At 42.0% G+C, this 17,223-nt stretch overlaps 1 protein-coding gene across 1 annotated transcript; it reads right to left on the bottom strand.

Annotated features, from left to right (window-relative positions):
• Positions 1–550: 550 nt before the first annotated feature.
• SDAD1 (SDA1 domain containing 1) lies at positions 551–16,322 on the bottom strand. The gene is made up of 22 exons (XM_075420799.1): positions 16,147–16,322; positions 15,938–16,042; positions 15,666–15,764; positions 15,393–15,503; positions 14,570–14,641; positions 14,380–14,480; positions 13,749–13,806; positions 12,767–12,841; positions 11,882–11,983; positions 11,339–11,408; positions 10,504–10,607; positions 9,707–9,764; positions 9,069–9,127; positions 8,619–8,695; positions 7,889–7,986; positions 7,403–7,479; positions 6,871–7,003; positions 5,319–5,416; positions 4,655–4,848; positions 4,058–4,142; positions 3,504–3,665; positions 551–1,201 (listed from the first exon to the last, which is right to left on the bottom strand). Exons 1-22 carry the CDS (start codon positions 16,234–16,236, stop codon positions 1,151–1,153), a joined length of 2,079 nt encoding a protein of 692 aa, XP_075276914.1. The 5' UTR covers positions 16,237–16,322; the 3' UTR covers positions 551–1,150.
• Between the last annotated feature and the right edge of the window lie 901 nt (positions 16,323–17,223).

Below are 17,223 nucleotides of genomic sequence, written 5' to 3'. Positions count from 1 at the left end.
ATGTTCAAAGTTACAGAAAGTTTCTACCTTGTTCTTCTATCTCCCTGAAGCCTCTATAAGCTTTTCTTGCTTTAGGAAGCAAGATGTGACACCAAAACCAACTCACAGACAAAACAAGTAATAGGAATTAAAGTGAATACATTGTGTATTCAACACAGCAAACACCTAAGCTGAGTAAATTCCCATGTGGGATAGAAACATTAACCTGGTTTCCCAAGAAAGGAAAACACACCCCACCAAATGCTTTTCCATTGTACTGTGCATGTGGCACCTGTTTCTGCCCCACAAAGAAATCCATTTCAAATAGAATTTGACAAAAGGTGGTATAAAGAACTCCCTCAAGTTTCCATTAAAACAGGTGGCTGGGTAAGGTGCAAAGAACCCATTAATGGTCCCAGAAGAGAACAACTTTTGACATAAAACCCACAGATCCATGTTATTCTCATGTATACTTCAAAAATCAGATACCAGCATGTCCCACCACAAGATGCACTGATAGAGGAAAATAGGCTTCCTCAGTTCTCCTGCACGTGATGCTATCTGTCTAAATGGCAACACAGAAACCATCTTCCATACACTAATTTTATTCTTTTCTTCATAAAGCATAATTAAACTGTTTTTCCCCTTAACTGTTCACTTGAACTTACCTGTATTACAAGGATTTGGTTTTATTAAACTGGTAAAAACCAGCTGCTCAGAAAATGGCTTACTCCATAAAAATCACATCTATGAGACAGGCACAGGTATTACATATACACACTTTATAGACTGAGACAGAATATTATTATTCTTTCCAATTACCTATTCATGAATTGTTTCAAAAATACTTTTACAATATGGTTGTATGTTTTAATACTTACATATATAAAGCCAGCTGTAAGTTATATTCAATAAAAGAAAATTGCCTTCTTCCCTAGAATGCTTTCAAAAAAATCTAAATCCTGCAAGGAGTAAGGCCTCTTCTGTCTGTCCTATAGGTGCAATATCCAACAGCTTGGATGCATTCCATTTGTAATTCTGAACAGAACACAGATAAATCCATAAAGCAAGTCAGTCCCTTTTTTCCCTTACGGTGGTCGGGAGTGGAAATAAGCATTTCCAAGGCTATTTCTTCAACAGTGATTAAGTACTCCTCTCCATTACTGTTTTGTCATTTCAGCAGCCGTTTTCTCTTTTTCAGAAGTGCATCTCGAAGAGCCAGCTAAATATGAAACAAGAATGGAATATTAAGTAAGGAGACAACACCACTGTCACATAAACAACCCTCTTCAATTTCTTCAGCCTCAGAGAAAAACACTAATAGCTCATCAGCTAAAACTGGGACCAGTAACTGGCAAATACTAACAACTACAGTGGCAGAAATGCTGTGGTTATTTAGCTAAACTCAGTAGTACAATTAAAGAAAGAGTTGGGCTTAAAAAACCCAAAACATTTCAGTACCTCATTAGCAAGTCCTATATAATGAAAAAGATCAGAGTAACAAACTGTTCCTCTACCGACTCACATTAAATTAGAAGAGATCAAGAAAAAACTTCAGTCCAGTTTAGAGGTAAGTAGGATTAAATGGTATTTTTTTGAAAGAGTATTACAAAACTTCTTTTCAAGGTGGGAAGGAGGGATGCTGGAATTTTTACAAGTGCTATATCACTCTAAAGAGATTTTGTTGTGTGTTTCAGACATATTTTAGTTGGTAAGGGGATCTAGGTCTAGACTCTAGACAACAGTCCATTTTATACTGCCACCAAAGAGTGCAGCAGAATGCAGTACCCTACAACTACAGTACTACAACTCAACTATTTCCAAATTATAGTCAACCGAACCGATGTTGTGGCCTAACTTCAGTGAAAAAAGTATAAAAAAATTCTTCTTTCACTCTTCAGCTGTTACATTTAAACTTGAAACATTAACTGGGAGTAAGGATGAAACTATTCAAGATGGCTTTTTAGAAAAAGTGAGACAAGTATAATTGTAAACAGCAGTTTCCTAAAAGTGCCTGAACTGTTTGTCTGCAACATTTTCTGTGTACTCTGAGAGCTGTGTTGATGTGGTCAGCCTTATTTGGGGTGAGACAGAAAGACAACTAATAAAAAGACTGCAGAGGATATTAGTCCAAGTCTTCCTGTTTAACAGAAACAGTTAAGACATGTTCTCTCTATTGAGTCTATAAACAGTTTCAGTCTTGCTGCTCTTAAGTCAGATGGCAGACAAATATATGTTATCCTAATGATACAATCCTGGAAAAAAAAATAAAAGGACTGTCTGTAAAAGCAGCATCTCAAATGCACTCTAGCACAAGACAATCTCACAAGAAAACACACAGATTAACATCACACACAAACAAGACACCTACATAACTGGATTATTCCAGAAGTTTCTTTTCAAACATGTTCAAAAGAGTCCAATTTTTATAACACACTGTAAAACCCTAGACTGGCCATCTGCCAGGTTAGATAAAAGGATTTTAAGGCAGATTTTTGTTGTTAGCACAGACTTGCCCTGCCAAGGGGAAACACAGCAGAGCAAGGCAATGCCTACAACCACTTCTCTGGCAACAGCAGCCACAGTTCAGGCATTATCCCCAGCTGAGGTGCATCACAGGAGCAGGGTGGGGACTCCCCGTCCACACTCCATTCTCACCAGCTCATCCAACTGCAGACACCCCAGGGGAGCTGTGCACACTCCGTGCCCAATGCCTTCAGGAGCAAAGTCATCCCCTGAAGTTTCTGCCCTGCCTTTATATATCCTTCCAGCTACCCTTGGCACAGCTGCCTGCAGGAGCATGCAGTAACTGGACTGCCACATGCATGTTTGTTATTTGTATACCCTTTCGCAGGGCTCTCTTGAATCCCGTATCAGCCCCATGGCCAGGCTTACCACTGAGCAAGCAGCAGAGGACAAGGGCCTCACCACTGAAAGCAGCATATTGTGAAACTACTGCGGCAGGCTAAACTGAAGTGATTTACTTTTTCTAAAGTTTCAAATAGGTAATAAATAGCATTTATGTCTGTGCTTTAAGTCCATTTGTGACAAGCTATTAGATGACCTCAAGGCCAGGACAGACAAGTAACAGGAGAAAGGTCAAAGAAAGAATATTGAGAAAGAAGAAACACACTAGAAAACAACTCCTTGCCAAGGAAACGTTTCTTCTATCACACGATTACAGTCAGGGTTCTAATATGATCATCTTTAATTTATATAAAGGAAAACAAACCACATTATCATTGACCTTCCTAACCTACGTATGACTTTGCAACAGAGCTTGGTCCTCAATAGACATTACGGAGAAGAGACTGACAACAGTATTCTTCACCACTGCAGTCTCCAATACATCTCCTCTGAGGCAGGATTCAAGGGAAGCCACCTAGCCCACAGTCCTTTCCAGCAATTAAACCCTCAAAGTAAACACCTCAAAGTAAACCTAGGGCACAGGATAGACAGCACTTCACCTGCATTACATGTTTACCGCTCAGACTGCCCTATTTATTTTCAACATTAAATATTACCTGTTTTTCCCTGAAAGAACGCTTATTTTTGGTCTGGACACTTTGGCTATATCTCATCATCATGAAGTTCTTGTGCTTTTTCTTTTCTTTGTTGGAAGAGCTGGCAAATGGGTTAATTCTTGTTTTCTTTCTCACAAATTCTTTTCTGTCCGTTTTTCCAGCCTAGAATAGACAACATAATAGAATAACAGGGATTCATTTTCCTTTCCCCACAGTTAACAACAGCTGCTGGGTGACAGGTTCTATGGCAGTAACAATAAATCTGGGTCCAGTATGACTTTTGTGCATGCTATGTACATTCTTCCATGCTAGCTGCATTTCTGAAATCACAGTGGGTGTGTCTATTTTCACTGTCACCTGTGACCAACAAGAGGCTGTTTATTTGTTACAGCCAAAATGCAACACCAAAGATAAAATACTAAATATTTCTCGAAAGGCAGATGGCAGCTGGGCACCCATCTTACAGATGCAACACCACCATGTCCTCCTCCTGGAGGAGACAAACACAAACCCAAACCTAGAAAGACAGAATATGAAATAGCCCAGTTCCTTACCATCGCAGTTGCCAGTCTGGTCTCCTTGTCCGATTTAGGCTTCTTATGAAGATGCTCAATATCTCTGAGTGAAAGCAACTCTCCCCTACACACACAAAAATCCAACAAAAGGCCATCACACACAAAACTTCATCTGGCAAGAAAAACAAGGTGCCCTCTTGACCCTCTGTCTCTCACCCATCTCTTACACCATTGTCTTCCTTCACTTTCACACAAGCACTTCTTGTTGTCTCAGGGTAATCCTCATGCTTGGGACAACCCTTATACAACTCTCTCGTTACTGTTTTTCAAGTCCTATTCCATCCAGGACGTTTAAGAAACTCTGTAGATACAATGATGCAACTACTGCTACAAAAAACCCCATGTGCCTATTGATCTGAACAAGCAAGAGAGTCTCAAAATTTCCATCGGCCCCTGCTCTTTTCTCCCAGGTATAAACAAATCCCCCAGGCCAGGATCCCTTCTAGGCTGTGTGGCTGTCTGCCACCTGTCATCGAGGGATACTGACCAAGCAGGGCTCTGTGCCCTGCTGCAATTAAAAGCTGTATCACCACATTATAAGGAAGAGAATGCACTCATCAATAGTCCATATCCTACCTGCCCTCCTCCTCTTCATCATCTATTTCAATATTTTTCCTCTTTGCAGCTTTGCCGGGTGCAGAATTAAGTTCTTTGGAAAGCTGGGCAAGACGTATTTTGTGGAAGTCATCTTGAGTTAGCAGCCTGCTTGTACTGACTGCTGCAGCTTTGGCTTTTCGTTCCTCTATGGGCATGCTTTTCACCTTCTCTGCCTTTTGAAAAAAAGGACAAAAGAAGAATCATTCAGAGTTTTGCAAACCATTTCTGTGCTGCAGTCCATGACCCTTGCCTCCCAAGTACCTATGCAGGCACAATACTGCTGGGAAATGCTACAACCAGCTGCTAGGATTCTTCATAGTCTTATATCCAACATGTAGTATTTGAATAAAGAAGTACATCTTCTCCATATTTCAGAGTGAATAAAAGCACTCAAGTAAATATCATAGCTTTGAAGGCATTTAGCACTGGGACAGAATTCCCCCTTCTCTCCCCCTCCCCCCAAGAACACGCATACTTCAGCACAGGTGCTAAACAGTACTTCAACCCCACTGATTCTGGTCAAGTTACTCTGCAGCCCTGTACAGTTATTCACAAGCAGCACATGAAGGTACAGAACAAGAGAATCTGATCTGCTACTAAAAAGACTCATTTGTATTTGGGGTAGAAGACACTTAGAACTCACTACTTCTTGCTGCTCCCCATCTGAGGAGTGGTGCACATCAATCCATTCTCCATCTTCATTATCTTCTTCCTCGCTCAGACTAGCACTTTCCCATCCATCTGCTCAAGGGAAAAAGTGAACAGAGCTGTTGAATACAGATTCAGCTTAACTGCTTGAGTTTGAAATAATTTAAGATTGAATTGCAAGCTCTCATTGCCTTTCGCTACCTATCTGCTGACTGCATTTATGCCTTGGGACACGCTTACCAAACAGGCAAGCTGTAGGGTCTCAGCACCCTGGCCTTAGAACTACACAGACATTACAAAGACATAAGATACTTCATACATCTGATCGCTACTTGTTGATGATTTTCAGAAGACACCAGCAGCTCTCATGCTTTCCTACTGGCAAGCTGAGCTACTAAATTCCATCTGGCTTGCAACGGATTCACAGTTGTGCAAAAAACCTCAGCTCCGATTTCTTAGTGCATCCACACCACATGCACATTCAGTTACAGACACCAATTTTTATAGTGATAACTGCATACGGTAGTGTGAGATCTTTGAAAACACACACACCTCCCTACGACAGACTGCTTAAAACAGCTGGTGCGTTTTGTCATTACTGTAAGCTGCAGTCACCTTAATACATTTATTATGAGATTCTGACAAATGGGGAACAATGGTTATCAGAGCCTTTACAGGAAATGCATTTATGTACACCTATTCACTCATAACCAAGCCAACCACGGAAAATGCCCGAGGCAGCTTGCAACAAGTCAGTGTCACAGCAAGCTGTACCATAATGCTATGCTTTGCAAAGCTTAATTCTCATCTGAAGACCCTCAAAACAAAGTGCATTTGGGACAGTCTCTGAAGAAACACAGTAGTTTACAGATACTAATCCTTATTAGACTGTTCAGTAACAATGTTCACTGCTCCCTGCCATCTAAACGAAGGAGGCAAGCAATGCAATTTATAGCCAAGTTACTTTCTACAGTATATGCATTGCTCCTCCCTCACTGTTCTTCAAACTGACCGATGTGCTAAGTCATCAGCTTCAGAAACCAAAGCAAAGATTGTTACACTAACCACTGCATTTGTGTGGGTAGGAAACATGACATATCAGGGTGCTTATTCCTCCCATACACCTCCACTGCAATATCTCCAGTGCCATCAGGCTTGATTTGTCTGGAGCATATACACAGAAAGTGAACTAAAGAAGCAAAAAACTATTTCAAAGGACTATTTCAGTGTTTTACAATACACAACAAAAATTTTCTTTAGTAAGAGCTGAACACATGAAGTTTCATGCCTGTACAATGTCTGTCCCTCTGCTTTTCCATCCCTCAGTGTCTATCACACAAAGCAACACACGGTAAGAAACTTCACTGGATAAACGGCACTTACTCGAGGATAGCATCAGTGCTTCTTAATGGACAAATACAGACACATGCAAGTCATGCAGCGTGTGACAGCAGCATATGAAATGCACGAACACCAAGTTTTACATCCAAATAAAGTCTTAGTGACAATGACGCTCTAAACAGAAGTGGTAAAGAAAAAAAGCCAACCTTCCTCTTGGTTTCCTCCCTTTTCCTTTTGACTCTCAACATCTAGTACTTCTGCTCCTGGAATATAATCTTTGGCATCCAGTTCTCCATATTCATGAATCCTGGCTTCCACCGAGGCCTCAGTAGGCTTACCCTGTAAGTTAACAAAATACAGGTCAAGCAGGCTGCTATTTTAACACCCACAAATCCATTAAAAAAATCTTGGGGAGAGGAGGGTGCAGGTGCAAAAGATAAATTCTGCCTGACGAAATAAGAAAAGATCTTGAACTACTGAAAAGTTGAACCAACTGTAAGAAGATAGTCAAGCTTCTGTAGCACGATCCTTCTGTCAATGAGTTCGATAAATTTGAACCAAGGAAATCTCGAAATAAGAGCATGCCACATCAAAAGGCAGTAAGGGAGCTAGCAGAGGAAGAACGCAGGCATGATTACACCTCATTCTCAAGAGGCTATGAGACCAATTTTCATTATCATTTTTGAGCACATGAGCCTACTTTTATGGTGAATGCAATGCACATAAAACAACAATTACCCTGAATTTCTTCTGCAGCATCTCTGGATTCAGGGAACGGAAAAGGTGTATAAGAGTTCTCGCAGACATCATCACATCTACCCAGAAAAAAGAGAATCAGGAATAAGTACAGAAAAGCAGAACTCTGAGCAAACTGAAAGCCCACTCAGATAATCAGTATTTACAACCTGCTCATGCCTTTTCTGAAGTTATAGCTCCCTCCGATTTCTCCAATGCAGGATCCAGGTCTCGCTTAGGACTAAATCTTTATAAGGAAGCAGTTTCCCTTCTGCAGTTTTATCAGTTAGTTCCCCTGCCATAACTACCCATGACTGCTTTGTCTCCTATGCGTATACACTCAAAGTACAGAGAAATGCAACAGACATATTGAAAATGATACTGCTCAGCCCACATAAAAAACAATTAAGATGAAGGCTATAACAATGGAGGATCAGATGACACACGAGAAAAAAAGATGTAAAAGTCATATCCATGTAATACACTTACTTTTATTCTTATGAGTCCTGTACTGAACGAGGTCTTGAAGCAGATCTTCAGTCATGGCTAATGGACATCTCGCAGTGATTTCTTTTATCGCGTTGATTCTAAAAAATGGAAAGTGAATTATTTTCTGAACACCACAGCTGGAAGAGATTCCCAGTGTCCCAGCAGTAGACTGAATTATCTGGAACTTGAAGAACTTTATATAGCATTTAGTGTAACAGAGGAGAACATCACAGCTTTCACAAATACCCCTTGACTGGTCAGAGAAAGCACATTACAGTTTCACTAACAGCAGCATTTAAATTTGTTGTCAGTAGCAAAATTTCATCCACAAAACATCAAAGTTAAGAGTCTTGAACTACAATGCTAGTCACTCACCGAGTATATACAAATATATCAATTCACAGACAAGAGGTCTGCCCTTAAAGTAGAAATAACAGTATCCAGAAAGAAAAATAAAAGACCAAACAACAAATTAAAAAAAAAAAAAGCACCATCATGCAGAAAAGTTAAGTCACAGCACTAAGCACAGAAACCCATCATTTTGGGGAATTTAAAATACTGCCAACAAAAATAAGGGAAGTTTATTCTGAGATACTGTCGAAACTTGGTTTTGTTCAAGCAGGTTCTTGAAAGCATAGTACGAATGACAGAAGTTGCAGGTAGTTTAAAACAGAAAAATATTTTTCTACATTGAGAGAGTTTTACAGTTTTTCTAAGATTCTGTACCTACCCCACAGTCATGACCTCCCCAGAATTCTTGTCAGTGACAAAGTTGTTGGCAATGGTCATTAACACTGACTGGATAATCTGAAAATAAGAAAGAAGTTAAACAAACTTGATGCATATTTAATAAAATTGAGAAAATGATTACACATTATTAACAGACAGAGCTCTTTTCACATAAAAGATAGAGCTCAGGACTTATTGCTATAGCCTGCAAATAATTTCTAGACACAAATTCTCTTGTAGAAATTAAGACATCAGACATGGGGGTGTGTCTCCTCTTTACACAAAACAATCCTTTGGAACTTGCAGAAGTAGCCCAAATTACCATAAGCTTTAAAAGACAAAGAGTGTCACCAGATTCCCTTTTCCCCCTCCCCGCAAATGCATTCAGTCATATTTCCATGCTGGCCTGCTGTCCATTTTTAACATCACCAAATATAGGTGGAATACTGACCTCAGGTGGTACTAACTGATGCGAAGCCTGTGCAGCAAACAGAAGAATCTTTGTCACTTCTGGAAGAAAAGTGGGAAGATGATACTGAAGTATATTGCCGCCGCTCACTCTGGCCCATAAATGCATCCACCAAAACAGCTAACTCAACAAGCTGTTCAGTCTAAGCCTCAAAGCCATTCCAATCTGAAGTTATCTGGGACAACTACTTCTCCTCTCCCACCAAGCATTAGGAACTCATCTGGTCTCCACCCCAGCAGCAGTGCAGGCCCTTAATAGCCAGGTAAGACAAAGAAATCCTCTAGAACCAGAGTGAAACACCTGTAAAAGCAGCAAAAGGCAGTCACACTTCACTCAGTCAGGATTCACAAGGAACTAGGGACTCAGTAGATTCATTTTACTCCATTGCTGGAGTTTCTCAAATGCTTAGGTAAGGAGCGTTGAGTGCACACAGTTTCCGTAAAAGCTCAAAGTGCTTTGCACTTCTGGCAGTCAGGGCCTTTTACTTCCTTCATCCAAACTCTCTGGACTACTACTACTACATCCTGAGCTACTGCTACCTACTCACAACACCACTTGTAAGAACTGACCGTACACGTGACATGATGGACCAGCAGTGTTATCTGCTAGTAGCTACTTACCTCTCTGATGGGGCTGCAGGAATCTCTGAACGAAGGGGTAGAAATTAAAAAGAAAAAGCTGCAGGAAAGCAATAAATTGTGACAGATTAGCTTCTTGTCTTTTAACGTGAGATCATCTTCGTAGGCTGATATGCTGTAAACCAATCAACAATTCTACACAGCTTGCTCTCCAAATGCCTTGGATTTCATTGCATGATGCATTCTCCTGTCTTGACCTTGACATATGTGGAGATAAGGAAATGACTTATGTAAAGGAAATACAAGGCTCAATCCCAAGCTCTGTGAAATCCAGAGAATGGCTCTTGTTAGACTGCACAGAATTCAAATTAGGGCACTCTGCTGCATGATCCCACAACACACCACTTCCCCTTGCTTCAAGGACACAATCTTCTCTCCCAAGAGAGAAAGAGACTCCAGTAATTTTGATCACACTTTGGCTGTACCTCAGAGTGCTGTTCATGAGCAGTTGCTGGACTTGTTTGAAAAACTTTTCTCATTTGAAGAACCTCCCAGGAGCACAGAGGTCTTGAAGGAGACATGTTCTCCTCTATTCGTTAGAGACAGTTCGGCTATTCCAGACCAACAGCTTTCTCTAGCAGACCTGACTTAGTACCACACAAGTCTATGCCACTGCGCCATTCCATGAGGCCCACTGTCAACTACCTGACCATACATCTGCACTTTTCAACATACAGCAAAATTAAACCTCATTTTCCAGAGCCACAAGGCCACAGCATGCCACCACCCAAACCAGGCTGGCTACCATCAGACCATTACAAAATTGTCAGAGTAGGTACCTCGTGTATTCCAACTAGCCTAGATATTAGGTCCATGAGCATCATTTTCACTTCAAATCGTTCCTTACAGTTCTCCAGCTGCTTCAGCAGTTTCTCCGCAAAGTCTAGAAGAAGCAGTAACAGATTTGTGGTAGACTTAAGACCACAATGCAGATCTCCACTGGAATTAGGTTAACAAAAAAAGTTAGTTTGATTTGGGTTTTTTTAAGCCCCAGTGCCCTTGCACAGAAGAAATTAAAGGTGGCCAAAGCACTTCTCCCAGTGAGTTAATTTTCTTCTCACATGCCTAGAAGATCTAAAGTTGTGCAGAGGTTCAGCAGAGATGAAAACTAGTACAGTTATTTAATATTTAAAGCTATTTTTTTTTAGTTATGTTTTGGTTTCATTTGAAAAACAAAATCCCCAGAGGTTCACTAGATCAGACGAAGACCAAATCGAGTGATATTAGACAAACATCAGAGTAATAACAGAAATACACTTTTGAAGGGGGTGAGACAAAGAAGCTATAGTAGGTAAACTACTCCCCGTTTATCAAATTATGGCCTTCACACATACAACAGAGCAACATCCTGATCTGTAGCAACCTGAAGCAGATGATGTAATATTGCTTCTTCCTTGTCTGACTATCTACAAGTGTCCCACTACAACCAGCACAACAGGACTGATCTCACTTTTCTGAAGTGCTATGAAACTCTACAATAAAACACACTACAAGTATCACATTGTCACATTTGTATCTACTTGTCATTTTCATTCTCCTTGCAGAGTAGGGTCTGAGCTTCAGTGTCTAAGATTACCACAACTTGAAAAAAGAAAAAATACAATGCATGCTTACCCTGGGGATCATGAATCAAGTGAATAGCAGAGAAGTTGAACACCTCTGGCTTGTTCTTCTTCTTTTGTTTCTGCATGGCAAAAAGAGTAAAAGACATTTTTTTTATTTTCATTAAAAAGCTGCAAGTGCTTCAGTTTCAGGCTGCTGTTAAAAGCTGCTTTTACCATTCTTTGCTTAAAAAAAGAGCTGCTTTAACCAGTAAGCTATCACGCTTTTCAACTGCGTAGGGTTTTCTGCCACCTGACCTCAGAGGCAATAGGAGCTGCATTAAAAAGTTACTTATCAAGACACCACATACTTTAAAGTAGGGAACCATACAAAGGGTACCCAGAGCAGAGCTAATCCACAACTTAGACTCTGCTTCACAACAGCTCTCTTCCAGGCAAACAAGGCATGTGCCTGGCCAACGGATGCTAAAACACTTGAGGAACTTCACCTAGAAGAAATGACAAAATGTAGCTAAGATGACAGAGGCAACAAAAACATTTCTGCACTTGAAGGATTAAGCTAAAACGCTGGCAAATTGGATGCCACTCTCCTTACCTTGAGAACCTTCATCGCTTTTTCCAGTTTCTTCTTGCGCTTGGTGGTTTTCTTGTTAGCTGCATACCGCACCATCAGATCTCTGGCTGTGGGAATATCATCCTTGGAAAAGAATGCAAGGAAAACAAGACTCAGGTGACATCAGGCTTCAAATGGGAATCAGAAACAAAAATATCAATATTTTTCAGGATCATGTACTATATTTGAAAACTCCCCCTATTCCTAAATTTCATCACACATAAATACTAGCATTTAAAATTCCCATTCCATAAAACTAGCCACATACCTACACGCAAGTGAGATCACAAACACTTAACAGCACATCACAGTAGTTTTTCCAGCTGGTTAAGCAGAGTATTGTCAGTCATGGACAAATAATGATATCTGTATTAGGAGGTTCTAGACTGAAATCCTGTTAGGTTATCAGCCTTCTCAAAATAACTGAATTATGTTTGTACATAAACGGGAAGGGGAGCACAAAAGGAAGAGACAGCTGAAAAATTAAACCAGCTTCCAATACAGCAGGTGAAACCCTCTTCCCGTAACTCTACATTACACACCTAGCAATGCAGGTCTTCACAAACTAAACTGACCAGCACCTGCTTAGGTCTTCAAAGCGAATTGCTTCCTTCACAAGGAGCAGAGGAAAGCAAAAGAGCTCTCAGCATTAGTCTTTAGACAGACAGCAGAGGCATCGTGCTATCAGTTGGGGCCACCTGTCAAAAACACTGAACTTTTTTGTGAAGCATAGAAGCATCTGGAGGAAGCAAGATGGAAAACTAAGTATCACAGAAGCACACAGATTGGCAGAGCCAGGGTCACTAGGATGACAGACCTATTAGAGTTTGAAGAACAGAGAAGAGAAGATTTAATCACAGCACCCACCTCAGATTCTGAGTCACTGTCTTGTTTCTCATCTTCATCTCTCCCAAGAAAGAACTTCAAACTAGCAACTAATACCTGAAAAGCAAAGTAAGCGTATGTAGGACAGGACAAACTGCCATGAGTATTTACAACAGCCCTACATCCACATCTTAGGTTATGCGAAGGCTCTCCCCATTTTTTATAGGCATGGATATGAACAGAAAGCAAAACACATCACAGACTGAAAGCCACGGGTGATTTACAGAAGCAGTCAATTTTTGCTGCCCATCCTCAACAGTCAGTCACACAAAGAGCCAAAAAGTAGCTGTGCTTCTACCATGCCTGGAGCAAGTCTAAAGATACACATTCACTTCCAATCGTTCTGCAAAGCAATTTCTATTTAACTGCTCCATGCCAACATTTTTGGGAACTCCTGCACAGCTGATACCCAAGACAGTGCTCAGAACTCCAAACTTTTATTATTTCCTATGGGATTTTGGTTGGGGTTTTAGTTACTTTTGGTTGGTTGGTTTTTATTGAATGGAACAGCTTTTGGACCTTCATAGTGGAAGAACTTGCCTCAAACTAACACAAGCTTTTAAAACCTCCAGCACTGCAGAACTGACACAAATGACAGAAGGCCTAAGATTCACTCAAGCCCCAGGAAACACAGCAGCTTTCTTCACATTCAACAAATGAAAGCCTTACGGTGCTGATAAGGAGGTGATATTCTGACAATCTCTTCTGAGCAGCAGTAGCAAGTACACCTGCCCTCCTCCCACCAGCCTGCGTTTGTTGTAAGACAAGCTTCCAATTCTGATTCTCTGTGCATAAGAACCAAATGCTGCCTTCTCTCACCACACAAACAGCATTTTGAAAATAAAACAAGCAGAAGACAAATCATCAGTGAAGCCTGTTAGCAATTACAAAATAAAAAGTTGTATCCACAGGAATAAGGTAACTTAGGTTATACCCAGCTTTATCAAGTGATTTCTGTTCTCACCTTTGTCACTTTTGAAAAGCAGGCAGTTGTGATGACATTTACTGTTTTGGCATCATTCCTGGAATAAACCAAAACATCACCTTTTACTTTAAGTTCTGCAACTTCAGGTTATTCTCAGAAAATTAAGTCTCACAAAATGTGAATCCTAACAAGCAGGAAGCTTCATTAGAATCAGGTCTCTCAATGCTCCAAGTAGATTTGCAAACAAAGAAGTTAAGCTTCTGTCATTTTCTTTTATTCCTGTAACACAGCAGTAGCTTCATCTAAACAAACAGACCCACTTGTGCTCACTTGTGACTGAAGGGACAGAAAGAATAAGCTGCAGTAATGGGAGACCAATTACCACTTTTTCCACTGGCTTTGGTTTCAAATGCAATACACACAATTTACATACCATTTTCAACTCAAACGTCAAATATTCAATCTAACCAACCCTGAGATTTCACAGAAAACAGTGTTTCTTTCCAGCTAAATTCCATTCCACAAAACATAGCCCCCGAGGAACACAAATAAGATAAACATATTTAAGTCATAGCCCTGCAGCATTACATTTTGGACTACATGCCACGAGTGATGTTAAGATGGCTGCCCCACAATAAACGGGGAATCAACACAAGCCTGCCAGACCTACCAAATATTCCTTCTGTAAAGCTCAATCATCACGTCCAGAGATATCTTGGCAGCAGTGGGATTGCTGTCTCTCAGCATAGTGTACATGAAGTTCTGCAGTGCCTAAGAAAAAAAGTTTGGAAACATTATTAGGAGTCTTTCATGATATCAAGAGGTTAAATTGAAGTATTTCTGAAAGCTAAAATACTTACTGTGTTCACTTTATTGTTTTTGTGTTTAGCATTGACATTCTTGATGTCCGACACGATGTGAGTATACAAAGTCTGTAAACGGAGAGATAATGGGAAGTAACCTGCGCAAGTCATGCAGAGAACAATGCAGACAGAGACCAGGGAAATAGTAATGTAAGTACTCAACTGAGACACCAAACTGATCACCAATGAGAATATTATTTTATCTTTTAAGTTACAGTTGGAAAAATAAGAACTTATCCTGTAAAGTCTCATGAATGCTTTATTTTTATGTATTTGAAAAGCATACTTAATTTATAGTACAGTAAGTCAGGAAAATGAACAGCATGAAGTACTGCTTAAAAAAATTCCACCCCTGCTTCATTCAGGCATGTTCTGATGGCCAGTTTAGTAATTTTGGCAGCAGAAAGCAAGTATTTTCACTTTTACAGCAGAAAACCTGAAGTACAGCTTCAACTAGCAGCTGGTTTGGTTGCTTTTCTCAGAAGCTCTCACGAAGAACTCAGTAAGGCCTGCTCTGACAGCAACGCATTTGTGGTTTTCACCTGCAGACACACCCAAGCCGCTCAATTCCAAATGCCGGACAAGCCCACAGCCTGCAATAGCACGGCAAAAGTGCTTACAGCAGCGTGCTTGTTACTAACCAAACATACAGATGGGGTCTTGCCTCCAGCACTGTCAATTGCTGAAAAAACAGAGCTATTTTGAACTTTATTTTGTTACCAAGAAAAGTAAAACAGCTGCCTGCCAGCGCTGCATTACTTCTGGCAAGTTGGTCAAAACCCACTCGAAATCAAGACCGGTTTTGCTATGCACGGCTTACTTTTCGCAGCAGCTTATCATGACACCGCAGCAGCTGGAAGAAGAGCTCCAGCAAACTCGTTGGATTTATTAGATTCTTGTTTCTTAACAAGATCAAAGCCTTACAGAATGTCTGTAAGAGAGAAACAGAACCAAAATGTCATAATAGTCTCCAGTTCCCATCTTCATTAAAAAAAATTAAGAAGAAAACTGCAAGCTCTAATCTTGCAGATAAAGGGCATACTTTAACCACAGGACACAGACTACCCCAAACAGCTTTGGGTGTGGGTCTTACCATACGCAGGTCTGCGTCCAGGACCGTATGGTGGTGCGAGAGCAGCTCCTTCAGCTGCTGGGGAAAGCTGGCCATGTGCTCTGGGTAGCAGTGGGCGACCTGGGGAGGGACAGAGCCAGCTGAACTCTCCAGCGAAAACCCTGGGTCACCTCACAACCCTGGGAAGGCGCGAGGTATTGTAAGCAACCAACAAAGTTATAATTGCTTATATAATATTAATATAATGCACACACGAGTAAGTTACATCGACAATAATTTACTGATGCGCTCACCTGCGCCAGGAACATCACCAGTTCAGCCAGCTCCTTACTGGGCTTGTCCGGCTGGAAGGTGAAGATCTCCACATGGGACTGGTAGTGGTGGTACTGCTGCAGGAACTGAGCACACACACGGGGGGGGGTGCGGTGGCGGCCGCTCAGCGAGACCAGCGACACCCGCAGCCCCCGCCCGACCCCCCCAGCCAGGCCCCCCGGCTCCGCACCTCTTCCGTGTAGGAGGTCGGGTCCCGCTTGATGAGATTCTGCAGCTGGGGCAGGTTGCTGGGCAGCTTGTTTCCCTGGCGGCCCGACATGGCGGCCCCGAGCCGCACCCTGCACCGCCACCACCAGCCCGCCACGCGTGACCTACCGGCTGCGCGCCGCCATCTTGGCCCGCCCCCCGCTCCGACCAGCGCCGCCGAGGGACAAACTTCCGCGAGCAGCCCGTCCTCCCCACAGCGCCCCCCTGCGGCGCGCTGGCAGCTGCTCTCGCCGGCGTCGCAAGAGGGAAGCGGGCGGAGGAGCGGCCCCTGGCCGGCACGGCTGCCCTCCTGCGGACAGGGTCAGACGCACTGAACGCAGCTCCCTCCTCTGCAGCCTTCCGAGGGTTTCGACCCTCGCCTGCATCAGGTCCCTCCAGCGTGGGGACCCTGCGCTCACCGCGGCTGGAGCACGTATCCTAACGCAGTGGGAAGAAGGCAGCTTTTAGACACCGAGTGCTGCCAGCTGTACAGCAGCGCTGCCAAGGAATTGGATCCGGCCCTTGACAGTTACATCGCTCATGAGAGGTGCCACCAATACCCATTACTGACAAGCTGCCAAGACCTAAGCATGCAAAGCAAAGAACACCATCAGCGCTGGTCCTCCACTCCAGAGCTTTCAAATAACGCAGTGCCGTGACTCACACAGCCATAAGCATCACACAGGAGGACCATGGCACGTGGTCTGTCCACTGCACCCAGTGCGACATCCAGGGCAAGGGGTATGTCGGCACTCCTACTATGATTTCCAGCTGGAGTGCCCAGGGCTCTTGCAGCCCAGAATAGATCTTCAGGACATAAAGATGAAGTGAACTCTTCAAGTGAGCCCAAGACTAGTAAGAAGAGAATTATTTTAAAAAAATACCACTTACCTGTTCAGGAAGAAAGCCTTCAGCAGGGCTTTTAGCTGCCTACAATTGGTGTTCAAAAGCATATTTTCTTTCCTGTTTACATCATTGTTACACTAAAATGATCAAAGCAAAGAAAATTAGTCCTATGCTAGGTATTGGCAGGTCATACTCAGCATATCAATGATTTGAT

The sequence above is a fragment of the Opisthocomus hoazin genome, chromosome 5 (genome assembly GCF_030867145.1).
Source record: "Opisthocomus hoazin isolate bOpiHoa1 chromosome 5, bOpiHoa1.hap1, whole genome shotgun sequence".
Taxonomy (NCBI): domain Eukaryota; kingdom Metazoa; phylum Chordata; class Aves; order Opisthocomiformes; family Opisthocomidae; genus Opisthocomus; species Opisthocomus hoazin.
The sequence above is the reverse complement of the archived record's forward strand: the minus strand, read 5'-3'. Positions and strand labels throughout refer to the sequence as shown.

Excerpts from the sequence above, each read along its gene's own strand:
- SDAD1 (XM_075420799.1), bottom strand. The coding sequence starts at position 16,236 with ATGTCGGGCCGCCAGGGAAACAAGCTGCCCAGCAACCTGCCCCAGCTG. Across the intron at positions 4,849-5,318 it reads ATGGGGAGCAGCAAGAAGTA|GCAGAGAAGGTGAAAAGCAT; the intron begins GTGAGTTCTAAG and ends TTTTTTCAAAAG. Across the intron at positions 4,143-4,654 it reads GATGAAGAGGAGGAGGGCAG|GGGAGAGTTGCTTTCACTCA; the intron begins GTAGGATATGGA and ends TTGTGTGTGTAG.